The sequence below is a fragment of the Lactuca saligna genome, chromosome 1 (genome assembly GCF_052625555.1).
Source record: "Lactuca saligna cultivar CGN05327 chromosome 1, ASM5262555v1, whole genome shotgun sequence".
Taxonomy (NCBI): Eukaryota; Viridiplantae; Streptophyta; class Magnoliopsida; order Asterales; family Asteraceae; genus Lactuca; species Lactuca saligna.
The window spans coordinates 107,593,556-107,609,516 of NC_136417.1; the positions used below are offsets into that span (position 1 = coordinate 107,593,556).

A 15,961-nucleotide genomic window follows, 5' to 3' on the forward strand; every position below is an offset into this window, starting at 1 on the left:
TCTTTATAAAAAAAAAGTGACATGATTGTTTAAAGAGCCCCAAATTAGCAACAAAAAGCTTTTCAGATATGAAATTATTTATCACTAGATCTAGTATAAAATATCAGCATTAGTGAGCTTTTTTTTAAATGTTATATTTTTTAAATTAACAAGCCACAAACACCATTATATATTTGTTCAAACTGACAAAAACTTAATGGCTCGCTCAAAAATAGATAAGCTCTAAAAAAAGCAAAACCTTAAAAGACCAGGTCACATGTTTCAAATATATGTATTAATCTATTGCAAAAGCAAAACCTTTCCATTGCACCTTATCCTAACTCAATCGCAATAGATTTCTATTGCATAAGCTTTGCTGATGAACATCGTAGGTGTTAAATTGACAAGGAATTAATTAGACCATGACTTCACTGATTTAGAATCTAACACTGCTCTAGCAAAATCCTAAGTTTGGAATATAACACCCAAAAGTACTTCACGAAAATTGAGATGTCTTACAATCTAGCTTCAATAGTTCAGAAAGATTTACAGAAACGGAACCTCACCAGGAAATTTAGTGTTACTACAAAATGAGTATATATGAGACGTAAAATGTGCTTTCATAATTCATAGTTACCTACCTACGCGATGACAAAAAGGTCTGAAGCGGCAATGATACAAGACGAACTAATGGCGACTACACCGGAATTGAGGATGACTGAAAATTAGAAAAGCGAACGGCGGTAGGTCTTCAAACAAACGGCTACTCAACGAGGAAGGGAGACGACAAGAGACGAGAATGTTTTTCGGTTCACAAGTTTTCTTAGAGGGTGGTTGGGAGTGATTTTTATACTTAAAAGTGTTTTTTTAGAAAAGTGTTTATTGGCTTATGACTTTTTTCTAAAAGCTGTTTTAAAAATGTGATTGGATTAACTTTTAAGGTGGTAAAAGCTAAAAAGCCAATAAGTTGTTTTTTAAAAAAATGTTTGGCTTAACTTTTACCTGTAAAATGACCAAAAAGGACATGTTTTCATATTCAACATTTTTTAAACATCTTTTTTACAAAGTATATAATATAACTTGTTTAAAGATTTTGTTTACCATATAATATTAAAATTACGTTCATACAAAAGTAGATTACAAATGCTTAATAATTCATAAAAGATATCATATGTTACGTCATATTACATTCATCTCCGAAATTCCATTATATCTTGCGCAATAATATCTCGTATCGCTGCCATATACGAGCTATCATTACTCAAGTGATGTGTACTTGGACCTTCTTCGTCACCTTCACTACTAGTACGATTGTGTGCAGGAATGTAGGATTCTTGTTGTGCCCTATTAAATGCTTCATCAAACCTATCGGTCTTTCTAATATAGTTATGGATTGCCATCGATGCAATCACAATACTCACTTGGTGCTCGTACTTGTAATTAACATGCATGCCTCTTAATTACGCCCACCTAGCTTTCCATACTCAAAAAGTCTGTTCAATGATATTTCGCAATGATGAATGGTAAAAGTTAAATTTCTCTTTCGGTCCACGAGGTTCACGCATAGCAGCAGTATGTCCACGTTGAAAATCCGGTAAATGATAATGAATATTATTTCCTTTATATGGAGCAAGATACCTGTAACATCCCAAAAATACGAGCCAAAAATTTCATTTTTAAAGCATATTCTTAGCAAGCCTTAAAAATAAAACGTTCACTGATCATATCATTTCATAAAGGTTATCGCATGTCTTGAAAAACATTTCATAAAAACATAATAAAGTCAGAGTACAAATTCCCACGAGGATCCCATAATGCGGAATACAAGGCGTGTGTGTGATAGGCCACTACCGCGCCAGCTCCTTCCCCTTCGAAGAAGAGGTACCTGAAACCAAAACTGAAAACTGTAAGCACGAAGCTTAGTGAGTTCCCCCAACATACCACATACCATACAATCACATATCATACATACTGGCGGGCAATTCTGGGGTACCTGACCTACCCGGTACGGCCATTCTGGGGTGCCGACCTGCCCATGTCAAGCCGTTCAGGGGTGCTGACTACCCATGTCAAGCCATTATAAGGTGTTGACTACCCACCGGTCCTAACAACCGATCCTCAGGGACTATTTCACCCCCTACTGCTACTATCACATATATCATAACCTAACATATTATCAGACATATCTGGGGTGTCCGATCTACCCTTCGGTCCTAACGACCAAACTTGGGGACTATTCCCCTCCTACTACCGCTATCACATATAACATATCATGCCAACATCTAAACATATAAGGTAGTAGCAAACCTAGATGATATCACAAAGACAATCATCTAACATACAACTCCTACTGGTGGGCCGACATTGTGGCCGTAGACTCACCGCTACTGGAAGGTAACTCACCTCGAAAGTAACTGTTGAAGTTTGCTTGCTAAGCGCCTGACTGCTGAATCAGAAATCCTCCGACTATAAATCATAAACATAGGTTAGCCTCTCATTCACACCCTTAGGTCAGATGACTGACCCTCCCTTCAACCAAGGTCAACCCCTTAGTGAAGGTCAACTTCCAGTTGACTGGACTCACCGAGTCGTGGCACCGACTTGCCGAGTCCTTCTCCACTAACCTGATTCCACTCTACAAGTCCCTTCTTCCCACTCACTGAATCATCCTTAACTCACTACTCGGGACGATAGGACCGGCTCGCGATCCGACTCGCCGAGTCCATGAACAACTCACCGAGTCCATGAACAACTCGCCGAGCCCATGCGAGCAGACTCCCCACTCGCATCCAGATCCTTATCCGAACATCCTTTATGAGGATCTGGGGTTTCTGGGACTAACGGAACACGTTAGATTGCTAATCCTACGTGCAAACACGAAGGGTTGGACTTATGAAACTTAAACCCTTTGTACTCAATAACAGTTCATGCAACTTGCCGAGTTTGAAGAACAACTCGTCAAGTACCAGGCAATGTTCATAAGACTCGCCGAGTTGTTCATCCAACTCGCCGAGTCTAAGGCCATCTTCATGGAACATGCCGAGTTCCACTTTGGGACTCGCCGAGTCCCTTGACCCATTTCCCATATGAGCCAAATCTGAGACATGCAACTCTTCAAAACCACAGATCTATGTTCCTAGGGCATGCCTAACACGTAAAGTTGCAAACTTTACGTGCATGCATGGCCCTATAAGCTCAAAAATGCATTTCCAAGCTCTTAAAGAGGTCATGCACTTCATGGGGTCCTCAATCACTTCAACCACAACAACTTTATCCTTGTAACACATCCATAAAGTCTAGATCTGAAGTCCTTTCGGATTATTAAGCACAAACACATGGGGTTTGCTGTTTTTAGGGCTTGAAAACCACCAAATTGGGACAAAATGGGATCTAATGAACTAAAGATCAAGGTAGAGACTTTACTACCTGAATGCAAACTTCTCCCAAAGTAGATTTCGGATCTACTCCCTCTCTTGCACTCTTCAAACTCTTCTTTTCTTCTTCTAAGCTCCAATGGGGGGGGGGGGGGGGGCTAAGGATTCTCACTATAGCTCTTTGGAAGTGTTAAGGACAAGGGGCCAAGTTAATGTGTTTAAATAGGGTGACAATGCTCGGGTTAGGGTTTTTGCCCAAACAGGGCCTACTCGCCGAGTCCACGGCTCGAACCCTGTATCCCATCCCGCTCCTACTCGGCGAGTTGGTCCTTCAACTTGCCGAGTCCAAGGCCAAAATGCAAGAATTAAGAATTTAAAATTCCAAGAAGTACGTACCGGAAACCAGGTGCTACAAATCTCCCCCACTTATTTCAGACTTCACCCTCGAAGTCTACTGCTCGATCCTGAAATAGCTCGGGGTAGTGCTCCATCATCTCTTTCACCAGTTCCCAAGTCCACTCTGATCCTTTCTGATGCTGCCATTACACTTTTACGAGTTCCACCTTCATGTTCCTAAGATCCTTCGACTTCCGGTTCAGGATGGCGACTGGGCGCTCAATGTAATTCCCAGATGAGTTCCCTATCTTAGTTACTTAGGCAAAAGTGAATTGATGTAATTCCATGAAATTACACTTTGTGCCCTTGCGGAGATGTTAGTGGAGCGTGTGTGGTTTACCAGCACACTAAATGGTTCTAAGAAAAGGTAGCAAAGGGTGACTCAATGTTTGTCATAGTTCAGTGGAGCGTCTGTGGTTTACCGGCACATCGAATAGGTGATTGTAACATGTGAGGGAACCATGTAAGTTTGATAGGTTGATAATGTTGGGTGTGTCATTCCCGGATGAGTTGGCTGTGAATTGGGTTTTGCAGTCACTTCCTGAATCATATAGTGAGTTCAAAAAAAGTATTATATGATGGATCATGACGACAACCTCATTGACCTAAGTTACATGCTCATTGCTGCTGAATCAGAAATGATTTGGCGAAGCAATGGAGCGTATTTGTTGGGAAAGTCAACCGACCATGCTTCCGAGGATGTTCTAGGAGAACTGATCTGCGTTTGCTGGCAAGAGAAAGGGCGTTGGATACAAGTCTGCCCAAAGAGCCTGAAGAGTCCAGAAGATGGGAGAGTCAAAGAGTATGGCTGCGCTTCAGGTAAAATCCACTATCTAACTCCGTTAAGTTCCTATTCATTGATTCTTAATACATGATGTGATAAGATTGCATTTGAATGTTTTGCAGGATCAGTGAAAAGAAAGGAAGCTTGGTGAAAGAGCAAGATGAATCTAATCACAAGAAATGGATCTTGATTGCATGGACTTGAAGATTAGATTTGGAGCTTAGATAGTTATGTTAGTGTGACAACCCAAGTTGCCCCGTTACATTTCTCCGTTACCATTAACGGAATATTCCACTGTATAAATGTTCTGTTACTTAGAGGGTGTCAATTTAGTAAAAATTCCATTTGGTTGCAATAAGCATGCTGTTAAGTCGTCATGAAAGGAAATAAAAACACAGGACACATATTTCCATTTATTTGGAAAATGTCAAGTTTTATTATTACGACCACTAAATCGGGTGTGATCAAAAGCCTCGTTTAATAGCAGTATCGGGTAAAACCCCACTGAGCCCCGACTCAAAACCCTATATAAGGGTGAGTGGAGTCTATTGGAGACTTTTTACACTCTCTCTCTATACTCTCTCTCTAGACCCGTTTTCGCCCCGAATCCGCAACCAAACGCTTCCAAATTGTAAGTCCGCTTACCCTAGCTTGTTCTAAACATTTCTAGCTGTAGTTATAGCCCAAAAACCATCCAAGAAGGCAGGGATAAGGAGTTTACAGCCCAGGAACACTCTAGGGCCGTAAACCCGTAAAAAGGTTCCAAACATGCCTCTAAACTTGTCCTTAAGCTTGGAAACTAATTAGGGATCTAGCCTAGGAGTGTTTAAACATCAAAACACAAAGATTGAGGGCATAAAAGAGAGTTTACGGCCCAAGCACATGCTTAGGCCGTAAACCCCTATAAACCATGTCAAAATGCCCCAAAACACTCCCAAACCACCCTTAGACTTCATACATAATTTAGGGACTTAGTATTTGGGGTTTGGATCAATTAAACACATCAAAATGAAGGATAAAAAGGAGTTTATGGCCCAAGTCTATACCAAGGCCGTAAACTCCCCAAAACATGCCCAAAATGTGGTTTTTGCCCCCCAAATGACCTTAGTCTATTTTTATAAAATCCTAGGAAGGATTTAAGGACTTAAACACATGAATTGATGGGGGTAAAAAGGAGTTTACGGCCGAAGCAATTGTCTAGGCCGTAAACACCCCAAAACACATCCAAATGATAGTTTTAACCCTCCAAAATAGCATCACACTTCATTAGAAATCACTAGAAAGGCATTAGGGGCTTTAAACTTCATAAAACTCTAAGGATGAGAGTTTACGGCCGTAAACTCCCTTATGAGTGGTTCCTTTTCCGTAAACTCATAGAAAATACCCTTAGAAGCCTCAAACCCACTCATGCCTTTTATGAAAAGTCCTTAGAAAAATTCCATGAACAAGCTAGAAGCATAAAACACCCAAGAATATACCCTTGGGAGTTTACGGTCGTAAACTCCGTTGAGTTGGGCCGTAAAATCCAAATTGGTCCATGTTAATGCTTTAAACCCATTCAGACACTTGATATTTGAGTTTAGCAAAGTTCCACAACTGATAGGAGACCCTTAGCACCCTTAAACGCTACCCGGGACACCCAAACACTTAGCCAAAGTGTTTTCCGCTCCTGTGAGCACGTATATTTGTTTAATTAGTATTAAATGTTCTAATTGCATGTAAAAATATGTTACCATATGTTTAAAATAGGTCATTGTGTGTGTTCAAGTCCTTGCGTGACACCGAACGCCCAAACAGCACCTTCGTCGGACCTACTTACACCAGGTGAGTTCATACCCCTGAATGAAACTTTTAATGTTTTTAAATGTTTTATAGGGGGGGAATACAAGTTAAACATGCCAGTTATCATGTCAATATCATATGATTGATAACCCGCATGCACAAGATTTTACCACTTTACACTGTTTTACCGAGTGGGACACTATAATGATTCTTACTTATTTCATAACTTTACTTGTACTGTTTTATCTAAATTCATTCTAAACTGATTTATGAAGGATTTCCAAAGGCTTTCAAAAATGTTTTTGCAAAAGAATACAAATTGTGATTTTCCTGAGTATAAAGGTTTTTCACCAAAATTCACTTTCACGACGTATACTTTTACTGCTTGTTACTGCTGCTTCACTTTTACTTATTTTAAATTCCTACTCGATAACGCTTTCACTTCGCGATACGCTTATACCGGACTTTTGTCTCTATGTCGCTTATACTTGTAGCCTCTTATACTTAATAGACGTTCTTACTTCACTTATTGTCGTCTCTGCTTGGTGATACACTTATACTTGGTACACTTATACTTCACGACTCGATGTTCCATTGTACGCTTATACTTCACGACTCTATGTTCCATTGTATGCTTATACTTCACGACTTGGATGTTCCACTGTACACTTATACTTCACGACTCGATGTTCCACTATACACTTATACTTCATGACTCGATGTTCCACTGTACGCTTATACTTCACGACTCTATGTTTCACTGTACGCTTATACTTCACGACTAGGATGTTCCACTGTACACTTATACTTCACTGTATGATACACACTCAAGCGTAGTTAGACGTATGTTTATGCTTGTATAGACGCATATAAATAATGATTGAAGGACTTAGGAAGGCTTGTCCGCCCTATTTCCTTTTCTTCGTTGAGATGTGGTCTGGTGGGATCGGATGTCCGTCTGAAGGTCGTTCGATTCATTAGTTATATATTATGTACACGAGCATAGACATACGAGTCTTCTTCAGTAAATTCAGTTAAGAGTCTCTACCTCTAGATCAGCACTTCCATTAGAAACCTACTACCTACTGTTTGGAAGTCATTACCCACTAATTGGGATGCATCTTCGGTACGCGGCCTTCTTCGTCGTCTAATTGGTAACCAGAGTCTCCTGTAGGGAGAGCGGACATTGTGTGTATAGATCTATACGGGATTGACACCCCCGCACCCTGACTTCTAGCTACAGTCCATGGCTCACCAAGCCAAGGGGTGACAAATGTCACATTATATAGACGCTTGTAGGGCGTATGGTACTCTAGTGTCGGTTAGTATGGTTACGAGCATCCCGGGTTACCATATAATTCATGGCCTTAAGGTAACAGTAGTTCATCGGCAATCTACACTGTATGCTGGTAATTCATTTTCAGAGTCACACTGTTATCTCTGTTTGACCTTACAAGATGTATCTTTCATTTGATACTCTCTGGGGTTTGTTATTTCTATTTGACTTTACAAGATGTATCTTTCATTTGATACTGTCTGGGGTCTGTTATCTCTGTTTGACTTTACAAGATGTATCTTTCATTTGATGCTGTCTGCAGTCTGTACCCATTTTATTCACAGAATCCATGGTATTCACTACGTTCACCATTCTAGACCTTGCTAGACGTATCTTTCATTAGATATTGTCTGCGGTCTGTATTCACTATTTAGACCCTACTAGTTGTACCCTTCATTTGGTACATTCTGGGGTCTGTGTTTCCACTTGTTAGACTGGACCAGGCGTGTCGTTTGTTTGATACTTTCCTGGAGTCTATGGTTCTTTGCCTTAGTCAACAGTCCTCACTGCTGAGGCATGTGATATTCCCTAATGTCGTTGCTTTCCTCAACAATCAAATTCAATATTTTGATAATGATAGCAATTTAGGGAAAACTACTTTTTACCCCACACCACTGACAATCTTGGTAGAAGGCTGCTTTTATTAAAGAAAATATAGGATTTTCTGGAAAGGACTCTAATACACTGAAATCTCTTAAAATATTACTTTCTTAAGTTATTTGAATGAAATGTCACTAAATGCTTATGAACTCACCAGCATTTGTAAAAATGCTGATACTCGCTTTTCAAATAACGTGTATTCTCAGGTTAGCATTAGACAGGTACATCCCCGGAGCTGTTGATGAAGATAGCTTAGTACCACGCTGTATTTATTCTATTACTTGTATTACTTTAAATTGTTGTAACGTAACCTTGTAAAACTATTACTATTAATGCAATGTTTTGTTGTACTTTGATTACTATAATGCATGTGTTGTGAAACTTGACATGACGTCATCCACCCCAGAACGTTTCCGTCGTTCCGGTTTTGGGGTGTGACAGATTGGTATCAGAGCATTGTTTATAGTGAGCTAAGTATATCAATTCATTAAAGATATACAGCCTATAAATACAAAAGGGATAAAACACTCTGACCAAGAATTATACTTTAAAATATAACCATATTTTACCAAAGTATAATAACATCCAGAATCTAAGCACTTGAACAAAAGTATCACAGGAAGAACAATAATAAAAGTCTTCGGATGTTGAACCCTATAGTCAAACCTGGGCAGTTATGTAGTCGTAGGTTGGAATAAATGTAACCTGATCAACTACCATTATTCGAGGTGTGATGAACGTGTGCTCGGGAGTGATGGTGGTGTGCAACAGGTCTGAAACTTACCAACTAGGGTTGTTAGAGCCAAACATAAAGTTAAAATACTATAGGAGTATTTTAGAACGCTAAAAGATCCACACTAATCCCAGAATTCCTATTCAGAAGATAAGAAAACAAACAAGAATTAAAATACCATAGGGGTATTTTAGGAATCATAAACAACCTTGCGTGAATAAACTAAAAGGATCCTTGTTGAGATACCTACAACTACAGAGGGTAGACTCCCAAGGTTATATATAATAAGGAGCCCATAGGCTAAGAATGTGTGGTTTCGTTCTATTACCTTTTCCTCGTTGGGATGTGGTTCTAGAGTAGTATCACATATTCGAAGGCCTATCGGATCTAAGCTATATATGATTTGTACACCCTGTGTAATCATAGCAGGACTCGATATGGATCACACAGTGAAATGTTAATAATCTCTTAGGATTGTTTAGACATTTCCATTCTCGCACGAACCCTGTAGAAAACCCTACCCACTTCAGTGCATAGCAGAAGAGTTGATGGTGACCCCGAAGAAGTTCATTGAGAAGATTTCCAGTTCGGAAATAAATGAACTAGGGCGAGACTATCGAATTCACCAAGTGCCTATATCTTTTAGGGACACCAGTGAAGAGATTCACCTAAACTTCCGAGATTCCATTCACCCATCATGAAGTGATGACACCCATAGTCGGAGTCAGAAGGAAGGCGGAGTAGAAATTCAATATATCCATATGCGAAGAGAATCTTAGGTAACTACCCGAAGGAAACCAACGCAGATTCTAGTCAAAGATACGAGGCAGACCGAGGGAGCCAGTACGTGGAACCCAAGAAGTGTCTTTTCCTCGTGTTCGTCACGCTAACACACCCATAAAATAATACAACTTAGTGAGTTAGTGGTTACACTGCTCACGCTATGTGTTAGGTAAATCGCTTTGTTCCCGTTGCCAGTAATATACTTAGAACGGATCCCCACACCTCTGTGAGTTTGTTTAGCCATAAGCCCTCATGAGCCTCTCTTTCCACATCTTCGTTCCGAACTATTCTCAAATCTCTCTAGGCCGGAGAGTGAAACCTTTCTCAGTATAAAGGTAACTTAGTAGGAATGACTCGCATTTTATGGCCTTTTTCTGATACTCATACACCCACTTCGATTACCAGGACTACATCATAGGGATGTAGGTCGACACACAGATAACCAATACCCAAGACACGGGTAAAATATTATGCCTAATACGTTCAGGACAGAAATGTCCAGGGTTAACCATCGTCTCTCATTACCTTGTATTCCTTTCCGTGTAGGAAAAACCATGCCACCGAAGAAGCGTAACCAATCCACAAGCAAGAAACCTACTCTCCTATTCGATGAAGCTATGTTTCAAGCTGCAGTCTCGGCAGCCGTAGCAGCTGTCATGGCTCACCTGAATGCTAACAACGCCGATGTTAGCAAGGTGACTAGCGGGACTTCTGATCCTAGTAGTGGACAGCAACAACCAACCTCTGCATACCCAGCCACCCAGGAACCTCACTCAAATCCACAGAAGAGAAAGATCAAGATTGAGGAGGGAAATACCTCGGATCAAGGACCTTCCGATGGGCAATGAGCTGAGGCAGCCTATACCCATGTCAACCCTTCCCTCCCGACTCCAAGAAGACCGTATCTAGGAGACCTTCCCCACTGCAGCAAGTGCAGCTACCATCATCATGGTGCCTGCCGGGAACTCTATTATGCTAGGTGCCACATGTTAGGACATACTGCTCGCGTCTGAAGAACCCCGGTTGAGTTCATTACATCAATCACCAATGTGGCAACCCGTACAGTTTGCCACCTATGTGGTAAAATGGGACACTTCAAGAAGGACTGCCCAACCGAAGGGAAAGACAAAGACACAGAAGAAGCTTGACACTACTGCTTAGGGAGAAGCGGCAAGGAACTCATTATATTTTGGTACGTCTCTCGATCTAGGATAACTAAGCTAAGAACAATAAAAGACTAATTCAAATGCAAATTCTTTCCAGTAAGGCGAAAGTCGCAGCACTGTTATAAAATTTAAAATTCATTAGGTAAAACTATAGTGGCTAAACATATACGTTACGACCATGTATATTTAAGATGGACAGACCTAGAGTGACCAAATGCCACCTCATCTCCTGTTCCTCGTTTGGTTGTGGATTTAGGGCGGGGTCGCTCAGTCAAAAGTCCTCCCCACCTTAAATATAGATGACTAGTATATGTGAGGCGATTATAGAAATGCCTCGTGAAAATCCGTTCATGAAAAGATACTCTATTCGGAAACACTTAGAACTCTCTATAGTTCCGCGTCGACTCTACCGGTCCAAGTATCCGTGGTAGTGATACATAGGACAAAACCCGAGACGCCTCGAACTTGTGTGCCTGTTCGGCACATGAATCTATCGATCTTCACTTTATATCATGTCGGAGTGTGCGAACTTCGACGACTCTATTGATCATGGTTTGATTTTGTGCAACCGTGTGTATATCCTTAAGTGTTGTGTAAAAAGAACTTTCCCCATAGTCATGTCGGCAAATAAAGGTTCTTCCGAACCTAAACCTAACACAAATAATCAAACCTAATGCGATCTGTCAACCGTCCCTGTTATCTCAAACCTTCCGAAGTACCTAAGGGAAGATACCATACACTGTTGACCGACCCCTCGTAGTCAGATAAACACCGAAGCGAAAAACACTGCAGATACTTTAGGAAATGACGACCATCCGAGGCATACCTCTTAGAATCCCCCGAGAGATCCTCCGCACCTCGCACATCAGGTTCGTGAACCCAGAGAATAGAACTCACGAGGCTGACCACTATAACCAGGTATACGCTGGCATACATCAAGTACTGGCGGTTAAGCCAACCATGAGTTCTACCACTGACCTCTTAGCAAAACCCTTTCACCATATTCCATAACATAGGAGCCGAAGTCAAGAGAATCACTGCGGGTTGAGCAAGTAAAGTTCCGAGTGATGAACCATGTACCCACTAGATTAGACCTGGATCGAGAAAACTCAGAACCTTCGGAAGAGTAGTTGCAGTAGATGCCCTAACTACTCAGGCACCTTTCCCACCCTGTTACAGACAGGTAGTGCCTATCATACTCCACCCACTCGCAAGGAGGAAATCGTTGTCGCCCGGTAGACGATGAATTACACTTTCCGAAGTGAGCACTAGGATACCGAGAGCCACAGGATAACCTTTGCAGCCAAGAACATTTGGTCAAGTGCGAAAGTAGCTGCTTTAAATCTCATGACCCGGATCCTGAAGAGATCATAGGCTTGACACCAGCCCTGGTGTTAGTCGATGGGTTATGCAGGAACATACACCTTCCATGCTAGGATAAACCACAATCTTAGAGATTCATTGGACCATTAGGTGTTCCACGAATACTATCTCACACAGAGATAATGGAACTACCTCCTTAGATAGTCCAACGTTCATCTAGTGAAACCCTATCTCCTCGACCCTCAGGGTTTCTGTATCTCAAGCTTCGTTAGTGCAGGTTCATTTTGCGCAAGCGCGAGATAGACACTCTATAGCAAACGAATAACCATAGTCACGCAACCCACTCGACGATCTAGAAATTCTCTATCAGCCTGTTGACAGAAAACACGAAACCAAAGACCCCTCGAGATTTCTAAGAACCAACCTAAAGGACTACACTACCAGTACGAGAGAGAACGTTAGGAACTTCGGAATGGTGATCACGCCAATGATGGTCTTGCCATAGAAGTACACTATGTTCTTAGTACTGAAAAGCTCTACCCTTCTGAGAGTGTAGGACCATCCGAAAATCCTCATGGGGACATGGTCCAACCTTTTTCAGGTCGTTACTACCTTCGGATATACCACAGGATTCACACCCGGACGACCCATTTCTTAGACTTGACTTGATAAGTGATTTCCTGACAACACTCTTCGTGCCTCACTCATCTTGATAGAATCCATCGAGAACCCTAACCTTATAAATACACCAGTTGGAACCCACTAGTTACACGACACGGAATTCGCATCCCGTATGCGAGGGTCTGTTGAAATAACAAACACAGACTAGAGATCACTTGGGAATGCAAGGACAACCACATAGGAAGTACTATCTTACCTCTACTTGGCCATTCATACCTACTTCCTTGCCTAGACCTGAATTTCGAGACGAAATTCCCTCTAACGAGGGGATGATGTGACAACCCAAGTTGCCCCGTTACATTTCTCCGTTACCATTAACGGAATATTCCACTGTATAAAAGTTCCGTTACTTAGAGGGCATCAATTTAGTAAACATTCCATTTGGTTGCAATAAGCATGCCGTTAAGTCGTGATGAAAGGAAATAAAAACACAGGACACACATTTCCATTTATTTGGAAAATGTCAAGTTTTATTATTACGACCACTAAATCGGGTGTGACCAAAAGCCCCATTTAACGGCAGTATCGGGTAAAACCCCACTGAGCCCTGACTTAAAACCCTATATAAGGGTGAGTGGAGTCTATTGGAGACTTTTTACACTCTCTCTCTATACTCTCTCTCTAGACCCGTTTGTGCCCCGAATCCGCAACCAAACGCTTCCAAATTGTAAGTTCGCTTACCCTAGCTTGTTCTAAACATTTCTAGCTGTAGTTATAGCCCAAAAACCATCCAAGAAGGCATTGGATAAGGAGTTTACGGCCCAGGAACACTATAGGGCCGTAAACCACTAAAAAGGTGCCAAACATGCCTCTAAACTTGTCCTTAAGCTTGGAAACTAATTTGGGATCTAGCCTAGGAGTGTTTAAACATCAAAACACAAAGATTGAGGGTATAAAAGAGAGTTTACAGCCCAAGCACATGCTTAGGCCGTAAACCCCTCTAAACCATGTCAAAATGCCCCAAAAACACTCCCAAACCACCCTTAGACTTCATACATAATTTAGGGACTTAGTATTTGGGGTTTGGATCAATTAAACACATCAAAATGAAGGATAAAAAGGAGTTTACGGCCCAAGTCTATACCAAGGCCGTAAACTCCCCAAAACATGCCCAAAATGTGGTTTTTGCCCCCCAAATGACCTTAGTCTATTTTTATAAAATCCTAGGAAGGATTTTAGGACTTAAACACATGAATTGATGGGGGTAAAAAGGAGTTTACGGCCCAAGCAATTTTCTAGGCCGTAAACTCCCCAAAACACATCCAAATGATAGTTTTAACCCTCCAAAATAGCATCACACTTCATTAGAAATCACTAGAAAGGCATTAGGGGCTTTAAACTTCACAAAACTCTAAGGATGAGAGTTTACGGCCGTAAACTCCCTTATGAGTGGTTCCTTTGTTGTAAACTCATAGAAAATACCCTTAGAAGCCTTAAACCCACTCATGCCTTTTATGAAAAGTCCTTAGAAAAATTCCATGAACAAGCTAGAAGCATAAAACACCCAAGAATATACCCTTGGGAGTTTATGGTCGTAAACTCCCTTGAGTTGGGCCGTAAAATCCAAATTGGTCCATGTTAATGCTTTAAACCCATTCACACACTTGATATTTGAGTTTAGGAAAGTTCCACAACTGATAGGAGACCCTTAGCACCCTTAAACGCTACCCGGGACACCCAAACACTTAGCCAAAGTGTTTTCCGCTCCTGTGAGCACGTATATTTGTTTAATTAGTATTAAATGTTCTAATTGCATGTAAAAATATGTTACCATATGTTTAAAATAGGTCATTGTGTGTGTTCAAGTCCTTGCGTGACACCGAACGCCCAAACAGCACCTTCGTCGGACCTACTTACACCAGGTGAGTTCATACCCCTGAATGAACCTTTTAATGTTTTTAAATGTTTTGTAGGGGGGAATACAAGTTAAACATGCCAGTTATCATGTCAATCACATATGATTGATAACCCGCATGCACAAGATTTTACCACTTTACACTGTTTTACCGAGTGGGACACTATAATGATTCTTACTTATTTCATAACTTTTACTTGTATTGTTTTATCTAAATTCATTCTAAACTGATTTATGAAGGATTTCCAAAGGCTTTCAAAAATGTTTTTGCAAAAGAATACAAATTGTGATTTTCCCGAGTATAAAGGTTTTTCACCAAAATTCACTTTCACGATGTATACTTTTACTGCTTGTTACTGCTGCTTCACTTTTACTTATTTTAAATTCCTACTCGATAACGCTTTCACTTCGCGATACGCTTATACCGGATTTTTGTCTCTGTGTCGCTTATACTTGTAGCCTCTTATACTTAATAGACGTTCTTACTTCACTTATTGCCGTCTCTGCTTCGTGATACACTTACACTTGGTACACTTATACTTCACGACTCGATGTTCCACTGTACGCTTATACTTCACGACTCTATTTTCCACTGTACGCTTATACTTCACGACTCGGATGTTCCACTGTACACTTATACTTCATGACTCGATGTTCCACTATACACTTATACTTCACAACTCGATGTTCCACTGTACGCTTATACTTCACGACTCTATGTTTCACTGTACGCTTATACTTCACGACTAGGATGTTCCACTGTACACTTATACTTCACTGTATGATACACACTCAAGCGTAGTTAGACGTATGTTTATGCTTCTATAGATGCATATAAATAATGATTGAAGGACCTAGGAAGGCTTGTCCGCCCTATTTCCTTTTCTTCGTTGGGATGTGGTCTGGTGGGATCGGATGTCCGTCTGAAGGTCGTTCGATTCATTAGTTATATATTATGTACACGAGCATAGACATACGAGTCTTCTTCAGTAAATTCAGTTAAGAGTCTCTACCTCTAGATCAGCACTTACATTAGAAACCCACTACCCAGTGTTTGGAAGTCATTACCCACTAATTGGGATGCATCTTCGGGACGCGGCCTTCTCCATCGTCTAATTGGTAACCAGAGTCTCCTGTAGGGAGAGCGGACATTGTGTGTATAGATCTAT

The 15,961-nt window shown here is 40.9% G+C and overlaps 1 protein-coding gene across 1 annotated transcript in view; it reads right to left on the minus strand.

The window, feature by feature from the left end:
* Window positions 1–1,169: 1,169 nt before the first annotated feature.
* The window catches only part of LOC145010376 (uncharacterized), a 28,066-nt gene continuing 13,274 nt past the window's right edge, over window positions 1,170–15,961 (minus strand). Inside the window, 1 exon segment of the mRNA XM_078968929.1 lies at window positions 1,170–1,618. Coding sequence (XP_078825055.1) covers window positions 1,170–1,618 — 449 coding nt within the window.